Genomic DNA, 19,225 nt, shown 5'->3' with positions numbered 1-19,225 from the left:
GGTGTCATTTACTTTAAATATAGTTTTTACTTCCTTGGATTCTTGTGTTATGCATTTAGTTAGTTGTTAGATTTAATTACTGCTAAACTAAAGTAACTATTAAACTGGTGGTTTGGTTGATACCTCTTTGTATCTTGTTTATCTTGTTTGAACAGCAGCAGTGGGGAGGAAGACCATCATTTTAAAATTAGTAGACTTTTAAGAGAATCATGTTCAAGGAGGGACAGCCATCGACTACGACTGGTCGGAGGAAAGAGAACTGAGACAAGAGGGACACAGAGAGACAGGGACCAACACAAACTACAGGAGAGTGAAGACAAAGGTTAATGGCATCCCTGCAGTAATGGCACATAAATGCATCAGGAGTGAAAAGAGGGAGTAGAGAAGAATTCAGTGCATCATGGGAAATCTTCCAGCAGCCTTGGTTACACTAACACGTTTAAGTTACTGTAGCAGCAGATCATTATTGATCTGTTCCTTAGTTTCAGACGGGCAAAAACAGCTGTTACTTCTTTCCAGTCTTCTGGAGATTTTTTTTCCAGCTTTTGCATCCTTTGTGCACAAAATCAGCCCTTCCCCTGCCTCCTTACAGTTCATGTCCATCCATCAATTCTCTTCTTTATCAGTATCAGGGGCTGGAGCCTCGCAGAGGTACCACAGGGTGAGAGGTGGGGTACACTCTAGACAGGGTGCAAATCCGAGGCAGAGCTAACAATGGTTCAAATCTATTTTTAATTATTGATCTGTTATTTATTTATGTTTTTATGCTTGTTTCTCTTATGGAACATGTACAAAAGAAAGGAGAGGAGATGCCAGCATCTGAACAGGAACTCACTTAGCTGCCCGAGTCTGCGTCTCTCCAGCCTAACGTAGCAGGATAAGACCTGCTGTGGGGGAAACCCTGCGATGGAGTCAAAGTCATCAAACTTTTTAAATCTCTTTTTAATCGGTGCATGTATTTTGGGCTGGTGACCACTGAAAATTGTTAAAATGAAATAACTGCCCAGGGGTGCAGGGATGATGCTGGGTGGCAAGACTTGCTTCTAGGTGAATTTCTGTGCCGGCATGCTGGTAGTTGTGTAGCAGAGCAAGGTAGCTCAGTTTAACATAACACAGGTGGCATAGGAGAAGATAGCTTGAACCCTGACGCAGTCGTAAACAAGCTTTAAATTCAGGTGAGCTTCCATCTTCAGTGTCAAATTAAAATGTAGTGGAAACACAGCCTACCTGGATACATCAAGTGCAATAGGTACAAGGGAAACTAAAACACATTTCAAACACCTGTGTTTGATGAGCAACTTCAAAGTGTCAATAAATGACAGTTATGTAATTAAACAATTGGATCAATGGTGGATTTGGAGACTAATGTGGAGATTTTCCTGTTGCTGTGACTCAACATGACAGAAAAGCTGAGACACAGATGGCTGAACAGTAGCTAAAAGAGACAGACGGCGCTAATAAAGAACACAGAGCCATTACAGCTGAGAGACGAGCGATAAAAACGAGACGCTTGCATAGGCCGAAGCAGAACAAGAAAGGAGGCGGCTGAATGAGAGGACAGCGATGAAGGCGAAGGAATAAAAAAATAGTCAAGTCAAGGAGCTGGAAGGGAAGATTTGCAGGGAGCCAGAGCGGCTTTGTGAAACAACTTCCTGTTCTTTTTTGGAGGGTGGAAGAAGAACTTCTTTTGGGGTCGCCCATGAGCACAAAGTGAATGAAATCTTGTGTTTGCCAGGAGGTTTGTTTAGCTCGCCAGATTTCTGAGGAGAGGCAAGGCTACAGCCAGTTTCCCCAGTAACAGCACTGCTGGGACATTGCCAGACCAGTGGTGGGGGGAGTGGCAGCACACCACACAGCACTGACAGCATACTAATACTCCAGCCTTTAAACGTGTTGTTGATTGTTGGGCTTCTTTGTCAGAAAGAATACAGATTTGTTTTTGCTGACTCAGCAGCAGGAGAGACTATATGTCCGGCTGTATGTCCGTTTGGCTCCTCTGAGAGAGCAGCACAGAGGGGGAAAACAAAACGTAGCCATCAGATCCGAGACTGACGTGTAAACTCCAGCACTGATTTCACAGTAACAAATACGCATCTTTAAAGTAGATTATTCTGTTGTTTATTCTGGGTCTTGGTTGTTTGAGCTCCTCACCTTAATGAGCCAGGTTTCTTCTCATTGGATGCCACTCACAGACAGAAGGTTTGAATAACAGGTGGGCGGAGCTTCTGTCCCCAAAGAGTACAATAAGTGGGATATGTAGAAACTGACCTTTTGGATCTCAAAAATGACTTGTTCATGCAGTCAGGTCCATAAATGTTTGGACAATCGCTCGATGTATTTCGATGCCATGACAGGCCGTCGGTCACTCCTTCATTTAATCACTGCTGAAGCTGTTTTTCATTTTTCTTTCACTATTTTGTTTCACTCCTAATTTCACTTCACTTTAATAACATTGCTCCCAATTCCAGCTTCAAGTGAAAAGTCTTCTGTGTGTATTGATAATATACATAAAACTCATGAGATTATTATTATCATTACAGGGCTCTACACTAACTTTTTGCCATGGGCGCACCGGTGCGCCTAACTTGTTAGCATCGCTTAACACCGCAGTTTTACATGTGCACATTTTTTGGGAGGAAGTTGCAGTCCATACAGACAATATTCATTTCTAAATTATTAACTAACAAACTTGTGCTTAAAGTGCTTTGTCAATATTGTAGAAAATGTTAAACATAATCATCATCTCGGCTCCTCTGACGGCCTGTTTGCTGTTGCATGCTGCTGACAGGCAGTGGGGAGAGGGGACACTTGGGCATTTATTGCAGCATATAATGTGTTTTCTGGATACACTGGTGCTTTTTCAGCATTCAGAGGTTGATGGCACCGTGTCAGAGCTGGCTAAAAATATTCTGAATATTGCAGAAAATATTCTGCAATATTCTGTAATTTTGCATAAAAGCTATTTTATTTTAAGTTTAAATTTCTTCAGTATTGAACAACAGAAATGAGGCTTTTTTTGTCCGAGGTCATTTAAGTGAAAAAAAATAAAATAAAATAAAAAGCGGCCGACAGCGCTGTAAACAACAGTAGACTGGTGGGTAATAAGAGAATGAATAATGCAGAAAACAGAGATTTGAGACGAGAAACTGTTCTTGAAGTACAGAGAGAGAGAGAGAGAGAGAGAGCTGTGCATGAAGTGTGATTTTTATCGTGGTGGAAGCAAAGCAGCAAAAGTCAGAGGGAATTCATGACGACATTGATCACATGTGAAGCGCAGTTTGTTGCTTCTTTTGCTGCTGGCTCGGTGAATTTTGGTTGGAGAGAGACAAAACCTGCAAAAAGACGTAAACACAGAGCGGACCCGACGCATCAGAATCGCTGAGCTCCGATGGCGTGTCCGTCTACGGGCCGTCGGGTGAGAAAGCCGAGAAAGACAAAGCTGATTCTGATGCGTCGGGTCTGTGTTTACGTCTTTGTGTGGAGTCCGTGTACCTGCTCTCATTTACTGTTTGGTTGTTGTTGAAATAGTTTTGTGAGCTTTAATCTGAGAATCTGGCGTTTCTGACAAAACACAGTTATATTTAAAAGTCGATTCAGGATTTAATGAATCGATATCGCTTTATTCAAACTACTCACCTCCCTCTATCCACGCTGCACTTTCAACTGGACCACGGACAATCACAGAGGTCCCGCCCCTGACTATCTCTGATTGGTTTAGTCCACAATAGGGGCATAATGTGTGTCTGTTGTTGACCACACGGAGAATTGCAGAGATTTTTTTTTGTTTTTTGTTACCCGAACAGTTGGTCGCACTGGTGCAACCAAATATTTTTTTTAGTCGCACCACTGAAAAATTTGGTCTCATTTGCGACCAAATTGGTCGCACTCTAGAGCCCTGCATCATCATCATTATTATTATTATTATTATTATTATAATGTTGACAGCTTTCATTATTGAACAGGTTTATAGTTTTTTAACCACGGGTTAGGTGGCTCTTACATTCCTTGACTCCAGGTGTATTTGTCAGTGTTGGGAAGATTGGTCTTCCTTTGTGCAGCTAGTTCATGGCATGAACTTAAATTACGTAAATATACCCCAATGTCTCATTAGTGGCCCTGGGCAACACAAAACAATAGCAAGGTGGATCGCATGCCATACTTTGAAGTTCCTCGATTTAAAGTATTTAAGATTTACTTCATTTCGAATTTAAAATCAGCTTTCATGTATAAAAAATTTTTCAGTTCGTCTGTTACAGACACAATCTAAAATGTAACAAAAACAAAAGGCCTTGGCTGCCTGTAATCCTAAATGAGCGCAGAGAGCAGAATGCAGCTCATTCTAAAGTTTTAAAGCTGTTAACTGGCGCATGTTAAAGACGGCAATGCTGAAAGGTTTTCCTGTTCCTGTCCGCTGTCCTGTAGGTCAGGATTAGTGAGGTAAACACAGCGTCACGCGCTCTGTGGTCCACATCTTTCTCCTGCCAGCTCGCTGAATAGCTGAGCATCAGGTTGTACATGCAGGAAGTAGAAACTGGCAGTTTTGAAAAGGCTAAACGACCTCCCTGTGTTTTGGGACTTCTTAAAAAGAATTATATACATATATATATAAAATTCTGTTTTCTTGGTTAACTATTGTTTCTAGGCAAATTGGGATTGTTTTTTACTTCAGAACCTGAGGAACCTCTCAGAAGTTTTAAAAACTGGGAAAAATCTATTTTATTTCTCTTTTTTTTTAGGCAGCTACATAGAAGAACTAAAGAGCAACAGGTAAAACTTACCTTCTACTTCCTCTTCATCACAAAGGTGCTTGAGTAAGGATGCCCCGCGGTCCAGCACCGCCTCATCCTCCATCCTGTAGTAGTAAAAAAGGAAGAAAGACTGTTCACACTTTTCCTCCAGCGACAGCGTGGAGCCATAGCGCTTGGGCTCGTTCACTTGCAGTAAGTTCGGACTGGGGTTCAGTCTGGTGCTGCTGGTGGCGCTCATCTCCACCCATCAAAGGCTCCAGAGTTACAGCGCCTTGAGATGTAATTTTCAGCAAGCAAACTATCCTAACTTAGAGAACACGCGTCGTCCTTCCGGAGGACAAAGTGTGCAGTCGGTAAGTGTGGTGTAATGGATTTAATCTAGAAGAGGGGGGTGAGGGGAGGACAGGAAGTCCTCTAATTGAGTACGATGTCCAGAGTGTCCGCGCTGGACATGCGCGAAAAAATGTCCGACTGACCGAGACTTAAACCCGGTAAAATCCGGATGTGACTTTGGCTTCACTTGACTTTGATTAGAAACAGAATCAAGGTGAAAAACCATCAAAGGGAGCGTCAATAAATGTTGTGTCTAATCAGTTACACGCCCCCACATTACAAAGCCTCTCCATCTGTTTGGTAATGCCTGCCAGCCCCCCCTCCATCACCCTCCACCCAAGAAACAAGTGGGCCATCACATGTCTGTATACTCATCCTCCCTTACAGGATTACACCAGCTTTACTTAAGTGACATCACACTCACACAAGCCCGTAAGAGGCTGGCGTACCGGCGCCTCCGCCACTCTCCAAGAACCTCACAAACGTAACGTTACCTCAAATGGGCCGAACTGTTTCCCAACAAACATTGACAATAAAAAAGGATTCAAATGTCTCTACAGGCTGACTTGCCTTGAAGGTAACAACAGGTTTTGCCTTCTAGATTTTATACTGATCTTTACAGTATGTACTGCCAGTTATGCAAGACGAGCAACAGCAGAAATAAAAACTTTGCTGTCTTTAAGCTCAACTCTCTGTTTTTTGGGGGGGTTTTTTTACACACACACAAAAACATTCACAGTTATAAGTTCCAGATCTTCCTCATAATTCACAAGCGTCCTCACACCCTCGTTTGTCCTACAGTGTGCTTTTCTTCCTGGTAAAAACTTTGATGTCGTTTGTTTTAATCAAAAGATTTCTGAGTATTTTTTTTCCAGGACAATTCTTTTGTGTGCATGTCGTTCTGTCTGTTAACACGACCGATCGAAGACTTTTGAACTGATAAAATTAAGTAGGGGTGCAGAATTCGGTCGTTTTAACAGTCTATTAAAATTCGCTTTTCATCACTAAGATCTTCAAGGTTCACTTAATGATTTTTTCAGTTGAAAAGTGACAGAAAGCCTGTGCCAAACATCAGGTGCAGGGGCCAGAATTGGCCCACCAAAGACTCCAACCTGGGCCACTGAGCGGCTTAGGAAAACATGAAGGAGGACATGAATTTTAAACCTGTATTTTCAAGTTTTACAGTTTTTCTTGATGGTGACTCCCCGTCCAATACCAAAGCAAAAAAGTTGGATAACAATTAAATACCAGAAAGTGCACTGCCTACTATAGAACTGTCAGTTCACTGTAAAAATCATGTAAAAATTAAATATTCTGTCAATTAATAAAAAGTTTCTGGATGCCCCGCCCTTAACCTGCTTCAGGTGGAGGCCACTTCCTGTTATAACTGGCCTTTTCTTTGCCGTTGTTTGTGCTGCTCAAAAGGGAAAGTCTCTGTGGGAGCTTTCTGTCTAACATTGGACAGACTGTGTGACACATCTTGTTGTGATTGTTGGGAATTGGTGCCTTTGCATGATAAACAGGATGGAAACAGATGATAAAAGCATGACATAATGCTTTCCTTAAACACAAATCTTTCCTCATCAGTTCAGTCAGATTCTGAATCTTTTTAAGCCCTTAAAAAGCTTCAAGTTCAAACAAAACATCTGCTGCTGCTGTGAAAACAACACCAGTCGTTTTAGAGGTTTTAATGCAGACACAGACTGTTTCATGTGTTTTGCAAAGAAACAGTCCAATTTTTTCCAATCTGTCTGCAGAATTTAAAAGCCTCCTAACTGTTACCTGCAAAGCAATAAAATATTGAATTCATTTAACATCCGTTTCTTCCACTAATTAATTGATTATAAAGAAAAAAGAAAATGTCTGAAATCTCTTCTTGCAGCTTTTCAAATAGGATTTCTTGCCTTTTCTGCACATCAACGAAATGTTGTCTTCCGTTGTCGAAAGGTCAGAGTGACATTTGAAAAGATTATGAGGCGTTCTTTGAGAAATCTATTTCTACTCAGTTTCTAACCAAAAGAACAAACACGCTAAAAGATGAGAAAACACTAACAAGCTAATTTTCTTTAAGTTAGCAGCATTGTTTCAGCGGGGCATACTTTCAGATCGAACGTTTAAGGTGTTGTAAACAGGCGTACATAAAACAGGCGCTCTGTAGACGTCATTTTGAGCTATTGGAAATGAAAGCACCTTTTTCTGTAACAGTAATCTTAAAAAATGATCAGCAGAGCCTCAGGTAACGGACGTTGAAGCCCCCAAGACAGGAAATATATTAATGATCTACATTTGGTTATTCTGTGTATTTAGGCAATATCAGATAAATAACAACAGCACCTTTAAGGACGTTTTCAACATTTTGAGGGGTTTAGGTCACAGAAGGTTTGACAGTTTGGGGATGAGAGGGCTCAGAGGGTAAAGGTCAGCTACAGAACTGTCAGGAGACTCATTAATGTGTTGTGCTGTGTAATTATCATGCATATAAAATAACATGTTTACTTTTTCTCTTGTTAGGCAAAGTTATAAAGCCAGGGCAGGAAGAAGTGTGTGTTTGCAACAATCCACCAAATGATCTGAGTTACAGAGTCTCTTATCCAGGATTTGGTGATATTACCTAATATTCAGATAAAGGCTGTGTGATGGGCTCCTTCGCCCCGCCATCCTTTTCTGCCTGTCTGTGTGTCTCGCCACAGGTATTGCAGAGAAGTTGTTATTTGTTCTCAATCAATACGCCAGCACACCTGGGCGCAGTGCACCTGTGCCTCACAGCAGCCCTCAGACTTCAGTTCCTGTGGTGCCCTCTTCCCTGAGACACTGCTTCAGCGTTTGCTTGCTCCTGACTGCACTAACTACACATGCACACTGGTTGATTTAACTTCCTATATTTCTTTAATTTAGCATAAACTGTTTCTTAATTGGTGCCCTTTGCCATGCCCATGCAGCCTGGTTTGTGGTTTTACCGGTTAAAGAACAAACTGGAGTTTTGATGTGCCTGAGTCAACTTCTTAAGAGCTTTAAAATAACACTAAGTTTCAGTCACAGCTAAAGCTGTGGTTTTGTATCTCTGCACTTCACTGGTTTTCCTGCTAATGCTGCCGTTCCCACTTCCTTCATTGCCACCTATGGAACAACCAAGGACATAACATGCAAAACTCCATTCGGCCTCGGCTGACCGCCCACACATGCCTGCACTAAATTTAACATAAGAGAAGAAGAAACGACCTCGTGTTATAAAAAACTAAAAACTCTGTCTTGTATCTGCTTCTACCCTAACTCTAGAGTTTTAAGAGGTAAAGGTTTAATAGATATCTGGCTTCATATTTTGTGTGCATGATATGAAACCAAAACCTTTGAGCCTCACCTTTTAGTACTGGGTTAAACATAATCTGACAGATTTAAAGTGCATAATGAAAAACAAGCAATCCAAACATTCACTGATTCCTCTGCTGAAAGGATGTGTTGTTTTTTTTCTGTACAGTCTTAACTTTTCAGACTTTTCCAAGTTGACTTAAAGACCAGTCTCATGTCATGTGATCTCATGAGTTCATAAAGGTACATTCTTTGCATCTTCTGTCATATGCTTTGCTATTTAGAAACACGAGTCTTATTGTATTTAACAAGTGAGTGACTTATAGTTCATAATGAACTCATTTAAACCAAAAGTGACAGGCAGAGTCTGATTCCAGTCAAGTTTATAGTAAGAAATCATCTTTGTAAAAAGAATGTGTGGCGGCTTATGAGACCAAAAGGGGGAAAAACAATATTACCAAAAAGTGCAGAAGACGATACACTTCGTCCACCTTTACATAACTTTTATTGGGCAGCACTTCAACAGATGTTCCTTCTTTCATACAACAAAAGTTCAGGACTTGACCTTGAACCTGATCTGCTCCGAGTCTGCTGCTAACATAGAAAGCTTTCCATTACCTTTGCTTTTAATGGAAGTTCTGCTAAAATAATGCTATGCTAGCTCTCCAGTTAGAACAAATGGAGAATAAATGCACCTAAAATGCAAATCACATGAACCCTTATGCAAGTTTCATTAATCAATAATTGACACTTTGCATATGTTAAAGATTAGTAACTAAACCTTGAAACAACCCTATTAAAACTGTACAAGCAATCAGAACCTAGAGGGCTGTAACTTTGCACTTACATTGGTGCAATCTGTCCCTTCACAGATAACTTATCAGTCTCTCTGTCTTCACTACAACCTGCATGTAGCGTGCACTCTCTGTCTGTGTCTCCAAACCATGGAAACATCAAACAGCCTAAAGGCATCCACGTTGTGTTGTGGCTGACGGCATCTGCTCACGTGAGAAATGAAAAAATGCATGCAGGTCATGTATCGAGTATCTCTGACCTCTGGTCAGATTTGTAAAGGAAAATCTCCCTACAACACCTAACAACAACTAACAACAACTAGGGCGAAGTAAAAGTCATCACTCTGAAAGCCAAAAGGGTGGTTGTGCAGTAAAAGGATAGTTTTTTGGCAGCTATCACACCTGAAGATTCAAGTGTGGTGTCTAAATAAACGCAGGTGCTGATGGATGTTGAAATTATGGCTCCAATCTTTGTGATGGAACAAACAAAAGATATTCAGACACTTTTTGTGATTCATTTTTGATCAGATTGATTAACTGTAATAAGCTTTGCTTTTATCGTCTCTGTGTTCTTCTTTCTTCTTTGTGTTCTTTATTGGGTTTCTAATTGCAACCTTGAAAAACCCCATCATAAAGCCACACCAAGATCTGGGTTTCTACAGTTATTTCAAAAACCTTCCAAATGTTTTTAAAATACAAAGATAGATCAATATATCCAATATATTCTGTGATTAATATTTATCAGAGAAATATAGGCGGTGTGTTTAAAGTAGCTTCACCATCCAAACAATTGCACGTTAGGTGACAGAATCATGTGTGTCAGAGCTTACACTTTCACATCTTTAAACCTAAACTGACCTTAAAGGGCTGGGCCTTTGTTAATGGACGACTGTCCTGCCTCGACATGTGATATTTATTATGGGAGCTACGCTCAAATTGACTGACAGGTTTCTTATTTTAAATGAATCTGAAAGGCAGAGACTAAAAGAACAAATTAAACGCCTGTTTTTACGCTTTTACTTTTTAAATCAAAACATCGTAATTGCTCACAAGGATCAGCAGCTTTTTTTCACACACGTGTGTTCGAATCAATCTTAATATATAAAATGTCTTAACTATGCTGTGAAAAAGCGTCTGACGGGATCACTTACTTCTTGGTGCCACTCATCTCTTCAGCGTGCGATAAATCTCCCTGCTGAGTAGAGCGGATCAGAGGAGCGAGCGGCTGCTGATGTTTGACCTGACAAAGTAACACAGAGAGGTGATTTCCCTGCTTTCACGGACAAGTCTTACACACAGGAATCACAACAATGTGCTACATGTGCTGCTGCCGCTGTAAAAGTTTAGCAAAGGTTAGACTTAAAATCACAACGCAGGAAAAATGCAACATATGGTGCTGACATTCACACCGAAAGATCAAACAAGCGGACTTCATTAACTTTGCACTTGTGTGCAGACCCTTTGGCTCCCAGAAAACACCATCAAATCAAGTTGAACGAGCAAACGGCCTGACCAAAACAACAGCTGCGCATTTTACGCGCAGCCCACTCTTGAGTATTGTGATAATTTACCAAGTTGAGCATATAAAGTCACAAAAAGCAAGAAAAAGTCTACCGGCTCCTGAAGACACCTGCAGAAAAATGAAAAGAAAACAAAGCTGATTTCGTACCAAGGCGTCTTTTTACGCATGTACACGAGGCCGGAACACGTTCCGCTGTCTAAAGTGAAACTGGAGCTGCGGACTTACCTCTGTGTTATTGATCTTTGGCTTTGTGTCTTTGGTTCTTATTGTCCCTCCTTCGCTGGCATGCAGATAAGAGGTACTGCTCCCACTTCTTAGAGTAAGTTTGAATGTGGCATTGTGACAGCAGCTGCGCTCAGCGTGCAGCCTCTATCTCCTGGACCATCCTTCCTTCAACGCCACTCCTCCGGTGGGAGGTCAAACTGCCCCTCCGCTGCACCGTCCTGTTTTTCCCCCAGCTTTGTTTTTGCTCCAGCTGAACCATTGCGCGGTTTGACCGCGCGGGCACGATGTTGGAACGCACGCGGATATTCGCAGTAAAGTCTGTCCGAACTAAAATCACGCACAAAAAGAGCGACATTGGATTTAAATCATTCAATTAGATACTCCGAAATTAGTAAATACTTCAAAATCTGGTAATCTGTACTTTCTGAAATCACGTTTAACTTATTACTATTGGACATACTTTTGGCTCACATAACAATCTGTGGATGCTTTCATCAGGCACTTGCAGAGGGGGGTAGCAGAGCACCTGCCCCTTTCCTGATGGGTGCCCCAAGTTTTTTTTTTTTTTTAGGGTTTGCACAGAGTGGATAGTCAAACAAACTGGATCCTCATAAATGCATTCTTTTATATTTATTTATTTATTTTGTCCTTATTACTTTATTATTATAGCACTAGGAATAAATCCTATGGGAAGGATTCTGGATCAGCAACATCATGCAAACTTTTGACCATAGTACGTACAGTATATACTATAAAATGTCACTGTATGTGCATGTGTCTGTGCGTGTTTTATGTGTATAGATTTTTTAAAGTTATTACTCAAGTATAAAAACAATTATAAACGCAATATTTTATAACATTTCTATCATTACTTTATTATGGATTAAGTGCAAGGTTGTTAACTGTGGATAATGAAATCACTTTAGCTTTGACCCCCCCGCCCCTTCAAACATCTCTGCACGGCCCTGGCTTTCATTAGATGCCGGTAATGTTCAGCATAGCTGCAGCTTCTAAAGAGGACACCTGCTGAAGCTGCTTAGTTCTGCAGCTATAGAGCGCCATCTGTTGGAAGAAATATTGCAAGATTGGCTGAGTCGACCTTCTTACTTGGCTGTAATATCAGCATTATCATCACCAGACGCTTTTCTTTGCAAGCTCCTTTGACTAAATGGAAAGTAAGTTTCATGCCATGGCTGAAAAAAAAAGGGTTTTTGTTATTTTTGCTGAAGGTTCTTTTTTACCTGAGTCTTCCTCACACTATGAAATTATTAATTATAGCTTACCCTGTTATAAAAATAATAGTTGTTTGTGGTGTCTTGGTTTGAGCCACTGTTAAAGTCTAAAGCCTAAAGTCTCCCATTCTAAATCAAAACTCTTATCTTATCATCTGCTGTGGTTCAGAAAACTGTTCACTAAGGTCTTTTCTTGGTTTGCAACCCACGTAACAGTTAAATACACCAAATACTTGCAATGTTAAAGTAAGACAATAGCTCGAGTGACTCAAACTGTCACTGTCCTACATCAGCAACATAGCCCAGCAGGTCAGTCTGCTCAGGAATAGCTTGAGGGTCAAGTCTTGACCCATCTTTGCCAGATCCCAAAGGAGCATCTGTGGGATGTGGCAGCACAGACCAAATCCAAGGTGGGCCACGCTGCAAAACCACAGTATCCAAAACATGTGCTGTCAACCACCTGGTCCCAGCAGCACTGATAAAACTGAGGTCTCCTGTCCTTGAGATGACAGGCGACAGCTGGTTTGAAGCGATAAGGCAGACATTGAGTGTGGACTCAGTGTATCCTTGAACATTTAGCTTTGCATCCCTCCCAAATTCTTTTGGACTAAAGAATCATTGATAACCAAAATGGTTTCCAGAGACAATAAAGCTACTGAGAGCAGGAAATCCATCAGCACCAAGTTTCAATTGTGCACATTTAAGAAAAGAAAGGCAGAACAAACTGGTTAATGTTTCCAGACTATTTATGCAGAATCTGGTGGCCAGCCATGGGGTAAAAGGAGTTTTATTAACATTCCACACAGACCTGACTTTCCAGGAAAAGGTGAATATTTAATTTGGAAATAGAGAAACAATTGTCATCACCTTTGCCAGTTTTTGTCGGTGTAAAAACAAAACTAGGGACAAGTTGAAATTGTTAACTAAGGCAGACATAAGGTATGGATTCAGTCCTTGAACATTTAGCTTTGTATCCCTCTGAGTAAAACTTTCAAAATACACAACTCGAAATCTCTAATTATTAAGTCAAATTGTGATGTTAGCCCGAATATAGATTTTTTTGGCAAAAAAAACATGTTTTCAGTGGCACAAACAAACTTCCATACTAAACAGGAATTTTAATATAAGTGTTGAATGTTTCTGCCACAGCCAGGTCATTTCTATACAAATGAGTCTGCAGGTATTAGGCTTCTAACATTTAACATTTTCTCTATTTCATTTCCGTTATCCATAAACGGCAGCAGATTCTGACAGCATAAACTTCCACAGGTAATAATCATTTACTTGCGATTCAACATATTTATAACTTTTTTGTTTTGTTTTTTGAAAATATTTCCTCAGAATTAAGCAGCGATTCAAACAATTCTGCCTTAATAAACTCATGTTTATATCAAACTGTTATCAGCTTAAACGTTCATGCTATCCAGGTTTTAACACCAATACTGTAAGTTTTTGTAAGTGTATCTTATGTGGAAATTATTTTAACGAACACTCGGGAATAAAAGCATCATTCAGACAATCAGCAGATCAACAGATTGTAGCATTAAGCCAAAAGCATTAAAGCATCTTGTTTAATTGTTATCAGCATGATCTGTATAACACTAATATCAAATGAGGTGTATTAAGTCTCCAGATAATAACGTATGTGTGTGTTAGCTCACACCAGTAGCTCCTGTGTTTCCCATTTGTTTTACTGGCTGTGTGATAAAAATATTTATAGGAAATGATTTATGATGGACGACCAAGCAAACATCCACTTATGCAAATTTAATTCAAATTTTGCATGTACACAGTGAAGACTTCACTATTCAGAGCAGAGTGCACACCACTGTTTATGGCACACTTACGGAGAAACTGTAGGAAAGTTTATGGAAAGTAGCTTCTAATGCCATGAGGTTATTATTGAAGTGACCTGTGTGGCTCAGAGCAGGTTAAATGTTTGTTGCTGCTGGAGTCAGTACATTCAGTGCCTTATTAAGAAGTCTCCCTCCATCCATCAACACTTGTGAGAATGAGATGAATGTGGGCTCAACAAGTATGACGTCTTATATCTGTCTCCACTGTGGACACTGGTCCAGGTGCCTCTTAACGTGGCTTTTGTATTGTTTTATGAGACTGTTTGTTTTTCTGGACCATGATTCTGAAGTAAAGCTTGGTTGAGACTATTTACTAAATTAAACTCAGGGCCAAACACACTGTGAGGGTTCGTGATCACTGGTGAATCCAATTAGCTCTGATGTCTAATGTGTTTGTAGCTTTGTGTTTCTGCCTGTCCCAAAGTCCAGGGTGCTTGTAGCTCTGCTTTCATCTCCACCAACTCCAGTTTTGCTAACCTTTTTAGTAATTGGATGTACGCTTCAGTGGAATCAGTGGGTTTACTTGCCCTTGTTTGATAAAGAAACATTTTACTTTCAGCTGCTGGTTCAGGTTTCATTAGACAGAATAGAATGAGTCATCAAATCAAAGGAATGAATTCAAAGGGTCCAAGAAGCTGCACAGAGCTGCAGAAAACACTTACTAGCCTATTTTTAATATGCTTCAATGAAATGCTGAAAGTTTATTTCAAATTATTTGCGTATCAGTTGCCACATTGTTATTTGAATAAGGTAGGGTGGGCTATTCTTTCAGGTAGTTCAATAGAAATTGTAATGCAAAGCTGCAATAAGATATTCTAGGTGTTTAAATGTTCTTGCGCTGAAAAAGTCCATCCATCCATCTTCTGCTGCTTATCTAGGGCAGAAGTCTAAACAAAGAAGTTGGGACTTCACTCTCCCCAGCCACCTTCTACCTTTGGCATTCCCAAACCAGCTGTGGGACATGATCTCTCTGTAGGTCTCTCACAGACCACCAATCTAAATGCACTTATGCTCAAATACAATGTTTTTCTTTATGAGCAAACTGTTGTTTAGCACAAAAGTCCAACAAACCAAGACCACTTGATCAAGCCTTCTTTGCCAGTCACACTCCACAGGTCACACTGTCATTGCTCACATGAGTGCTGAAGTCCTCGAGCAGGACAGTAGAGTCCCAAGCAGAGATGCCTTCAAGCATGCTGCCCATGCACAAGTCATGGAAAGTGCTGTTTAGAGTCAGAGTCACACGTGTGCACCATTTCTCAAAGGCATAGAAACATTGTCAATGGTCGTAGGGAAGATGTGTCATCGTGCTTGTATTGTCCTTTTTCCCCACTTTACTGGGAATCCTTAACTGCTTTCTGGAAACTTAAACTTGGTTGCTGTATAACCTGTGATTGTTCTCAGAGCTCGTATTTGTCACCTTTAGCCTCTTTACCTATATGCAAAAACAAGAGAATAATATTTAACTTTGAAATTCACTTTAACCTTTCAGGTTCATCTGACACAATCATCAATACATTTTGGAGTGTTGCCAAATCAAAACTAGGACAGGGATTTCTGCTGCCATGGGGAATTTTGGTGTCTGAACATCCAAAGCAATGGGAAAAGAGGAAAGAAAGTACATCTTTGTTACATTATAAACCTTTACATCTCAGGACACAATAACAAAATCATCTGTTTCCCACCAGATTCTAAAATTATTGAGATGCCAGATGCTGCTAATCAAATACACTTATTAACTGACCTTCAGCAGTGTTGCTGTCCATCACTAATGGGTGTAAGGATATGTCTAAATAATTTGAAGTCCAGCACATGGTGAGGAAGGTTATTCAAAAGTGGAAAATATTCAAGACCGTTCCCAGTATTCCCATTAATGGAAATCCCAGGAACTTCACCCCAAGGTCAGACTCTGCAAGTGCAAAAAAGCAAAAAGACTCTACAGACCTCAGTTAGCGTGCAAATTTTAAAGGTCATGACATTACAATTACAAAAAGCCCAAACAAGTGTGTTTTGTTTGGAAGGGTTGCCGGGAGAAACCGAACATGGCAGCACAGCTTATTTTTAGTCAACGTTGCATCTGAACGATGTCATGTTGACAGACAAGTCCAAAGTGGAGACGTTTGGCCGTAACGCACAGCACCAGATCTGGAGAAAATCAAACACCTCACACTGTCGGCACGGAGGTGGGAGTGAGGAGTTGAGCTCTGGCAGTCATTAAGTGCAAGGCAAGTTTATTTGTATAGCACAATTCAACAACAAGGGGATTCAAAGTGCTTTACAGAGACATTAGAAACAAGAACAAATAAAAAGCATGATTTAAAATTGAATAAAACAAGCAAATAAACTAACTAACTAATTAACAAACAAACAAACAAACAACAGTATATAAAATCAAAACAGATAAAATCAGTAGTTAAATGTAAGTTTTGAAATTTAAGCTTAAAGTGTGGATTTGGTGCTTTATTCAAATGCAGCTGAGAACAGGTGAGTCTTCAACCTGGATTTAAATAAACTGAGTGTTTCAGCTGATCTGAGGCTTTCTGGGAGTTTGTTCCAGATATAAGGAGCATAAAAGCTGAATGCAGCTTCTCCGTGTCTGGTTCTGACTCTGGGAACTGATAAAAGACCGGATCCAGATGACCTGAGGGATCTGGATGGTTCATACTGGGTCAGGAGGTCATTGATGTATTTTGGTCCTAAACCATTCAGAGCTTTATAGGCCAGCATCAGAACTTTAAAGTCTATCCTCTGACGGACAGGCAGCCAGTGTAAAGACCTCAGAGCTGGACTGATGTGGTCCACTTTTTTGGTCTTAGTGAGGACTCGAGCAGCAGAGTTCTGAATGAGCTGTAGTTGTCTGACTGATTTTTTAGGTAGACCTGTAAAGATGCTGTTACAGTAATCAAGCCTACTAAAGATGAATGCATGGACTAGTTTTTCCAGGTCCTGTTGAGACATCAGATCTTTTATCCTTGATATATTCTTGAGGTGATAGTAAGCTGACTTTGTTATTGTCTTAATGTGTTTTTCTAAGTTTAGGTCTGCATCCATCACTACACCCAAATTTCTCGCCTGGTTTGTGGTTTTTAGATGTATAGATTGAAGTTCTCTGGTGACCTGTAATCGTTTTTCTTTGGCGCCAAAGACTATTACCTCAGTTTTGTTTTTGTTTAGCTGGAGAAAATTGTGGCACAACCAGTCATTGATTTCCTCAATGCATTTACCAAGAGCCTGTACAGGGCCTCGGTCTCCTGGTGACATTGTGATATATATTTGTGTGTCATCTGCACAGCTGTGATAGTTTATTTTGTTGTTGTTTATAATCTGTGCCAGTGGGAGCATGTAGATGTTAAACAGAAGGGGTCCCAAGATGGAACCTTGGGGAACTCCACATGTGATACTTGTCTGCTCAGATGTGAAGTTACCTATTGATACAAAGTATTTCCTGTTTTCTAAGTATGTTTTGAACCAGTTTAGTACAGTTCCTGAAAGACCTGTCCAGTTCTCCAGTCGTTTGAGTAATATGTTGTGGTCAACTGTATCAAATGCTGCACTGAGATCCAGTAAAACTAGGACTGACATTTTTCCACTGTCTGTATTCAGACATATGTCATTAAACACTTTGGTCAGAGCGGTTTCAGTGCTGTGGTTCTGTCTAAAACCTGACTGGAAGGCATCGTAGCAATTATTCTGTTTTAAGAAGTAACTGAGCTGTTGAGAAACTGCTTTTTCAATGATCTTACTTAAAAACGGGAGATTTGAGATCGGCCTGTAGTTGTTCATTTGTGTCTTGTCAAGATTGTCCTTTTTCAGTATAGGTTTGATTACAGCAGTTTTTAGTGATTCTGGAAACACACCTGATAATAAAGAAAAGTTGACGATCTGTAACAGGTCTGACTCTAAAGTCTTTGAGACCTTTTTGAAAAAACTTGTTGGCAGGACATCTAAACAGCAGGAGGAGGAGTTCAGTTGACCTAAGATGTCCTCCAGGTCTTTGCTGTTAATAGGTTGAAACTGTTTCATGGTGTTTAAACAGTTTTTTGGTGGACACAGTACATATCCTGGATCTGCTGTTGATGTACCAATTGCTTGTCTAATTTTTTGGATTTTTTCAGTGAAGAATTTGGCAAAGTCATTGCAGGCCATGGTCGAATGAAGTTCAGCTGCCACTGACACAGGAGGGTTTGTTAGCCTGTCAACTGTAGAAAATAAGACCCGAGCATTATGGCTGTTTTTAGTGATGATGTCAGAGAAGTAGGACCTCCTTGCATTCCTCAGTTGTAAATTATAATTGTGAAGTTTCTCTTTATAGATGTCATAATGAACCTGGAGGTTTGTTTTTCTCCATCTGCGCTCAGCTTTCCTACACTCTCTTTTTTCATTTTTCACCAGTGTGGAGTTTCTCCATGGAGACTTTTTCCTTCCTGAGATAACCTTCACCTTAATGGGAGCAATAGTGTCCATTACATTTAACATGTTAGCATTGAAGCTATTGACGAGCTCATTGACTGACCCTCTGGGCAGGTCAGGTGTTAATGGGAAGACCTGGTTAAAAATTGTACTACTGTGTTCAGTTATACACCGTTTTGTGATCACTGTTGTTGATATATTTGTGTGGGCTGAGATTTTACTTTCAAAGAAAACACAGTAATGATCAGACAGGCCCACATCAGACACAGTAACCTTTGAAATGCTCAGGCCTTTGGAGATCAGTAGGTCAAGAGTGACCTACTGTGCACCGTGAAGTCCTCTGCATAACAAAGCATGTTAGAGTCAAATGTCAAGCCTTCTGTCTCACAGTGAAGGTTTGACCCAAACTGGGTCACACAACAAGTTAATGATCCCTAGCACAGCAGCAAATGTCCAACAGAATAGCTGAAAAATGAAGAAAGTTGCTGCAACGGCCCCAATCAAAGTCCAGACTGTAACCGACTGAAGTGCTAAGAGAGCTGAACTGAAGCAAACTTCAAATTCCTCCACAGCAATGTGAAAGACTGATCAAGTCACGCAGGAAACAACTATTTCAAGTTTGTGCTGCTAAAGAGTTTCTACAAGCGACTGAATCCAGGGGTCGTCTATGATTTTCACCTGCTGCTTCTGCAGTTTGTCTTGAACAAATGTTGAATCTGCTCAGGACGAGATGTTTGTTTATTTGACCAATCAAATTAATCAAAGATCTCTGTGGATTGTTTTTGTGGCTGATTATGCT

At 40.4% G+C, this 19,225-nt stretch overlaps 1 protein-coding gene across 8 annotated transcripts in view; it reads right to left on the bottom strand.

Annotated features, from left to right (window-relative positions):
* slc4a4a (solute carrier family 4 member 4a) overlaps nucleotides 1-11,088 on the bottom strand; it is a 64,798-nt gene extending 53,710 nt beyond the window's left edge. For 2 of the 8 annotated variants that reach the window (XM_012920355.5, XM_012920354.4), the window contains exon 1: nucleotides 4,779-5,351. In XM_012920355.5, the coding sequence (XP_012775809.1) occupies nucleotides 4,779-4,986 (208 nt within the window). In that variant the 5' untranslated portion in view covers nucleotides 4,987-5,351. Of the gene's footprint in view, nucleotides 1-4,778; nucleotides 5,352-10,332; nucleotides 10,422-10,850; nucleotides 10,904-10,928 lie in introns of those variants that run through there. The other 6 variants (XM_004555636.5, XM_004555634.6, XM_012920356.5 and 3 more) reach the window with 5 other exon arrangements.
* Nucleotides 11,089-19,225: the final 8,137 nt, after the last annotated feature.

This window comes from Maylandia zebra, linkage group LG12 (genome assembly GCF_041146795.1).
Source record: "Maylandia zebra isolate NMK-2024a linkage group LG12, Mzebra_GT3a, whole genome shotgun sequence".
NCBI lineage: Eukaryota > Metazoa > Chordata > Actinopteri > Cichliformes > Cichlidae > Maylandia > Maylandia zebra.
The sequence above is the reverse complement of the archived record's forward strand: the minus strand, read 5'-3'. Positions and strand labels throughout refer to the sequence as shown.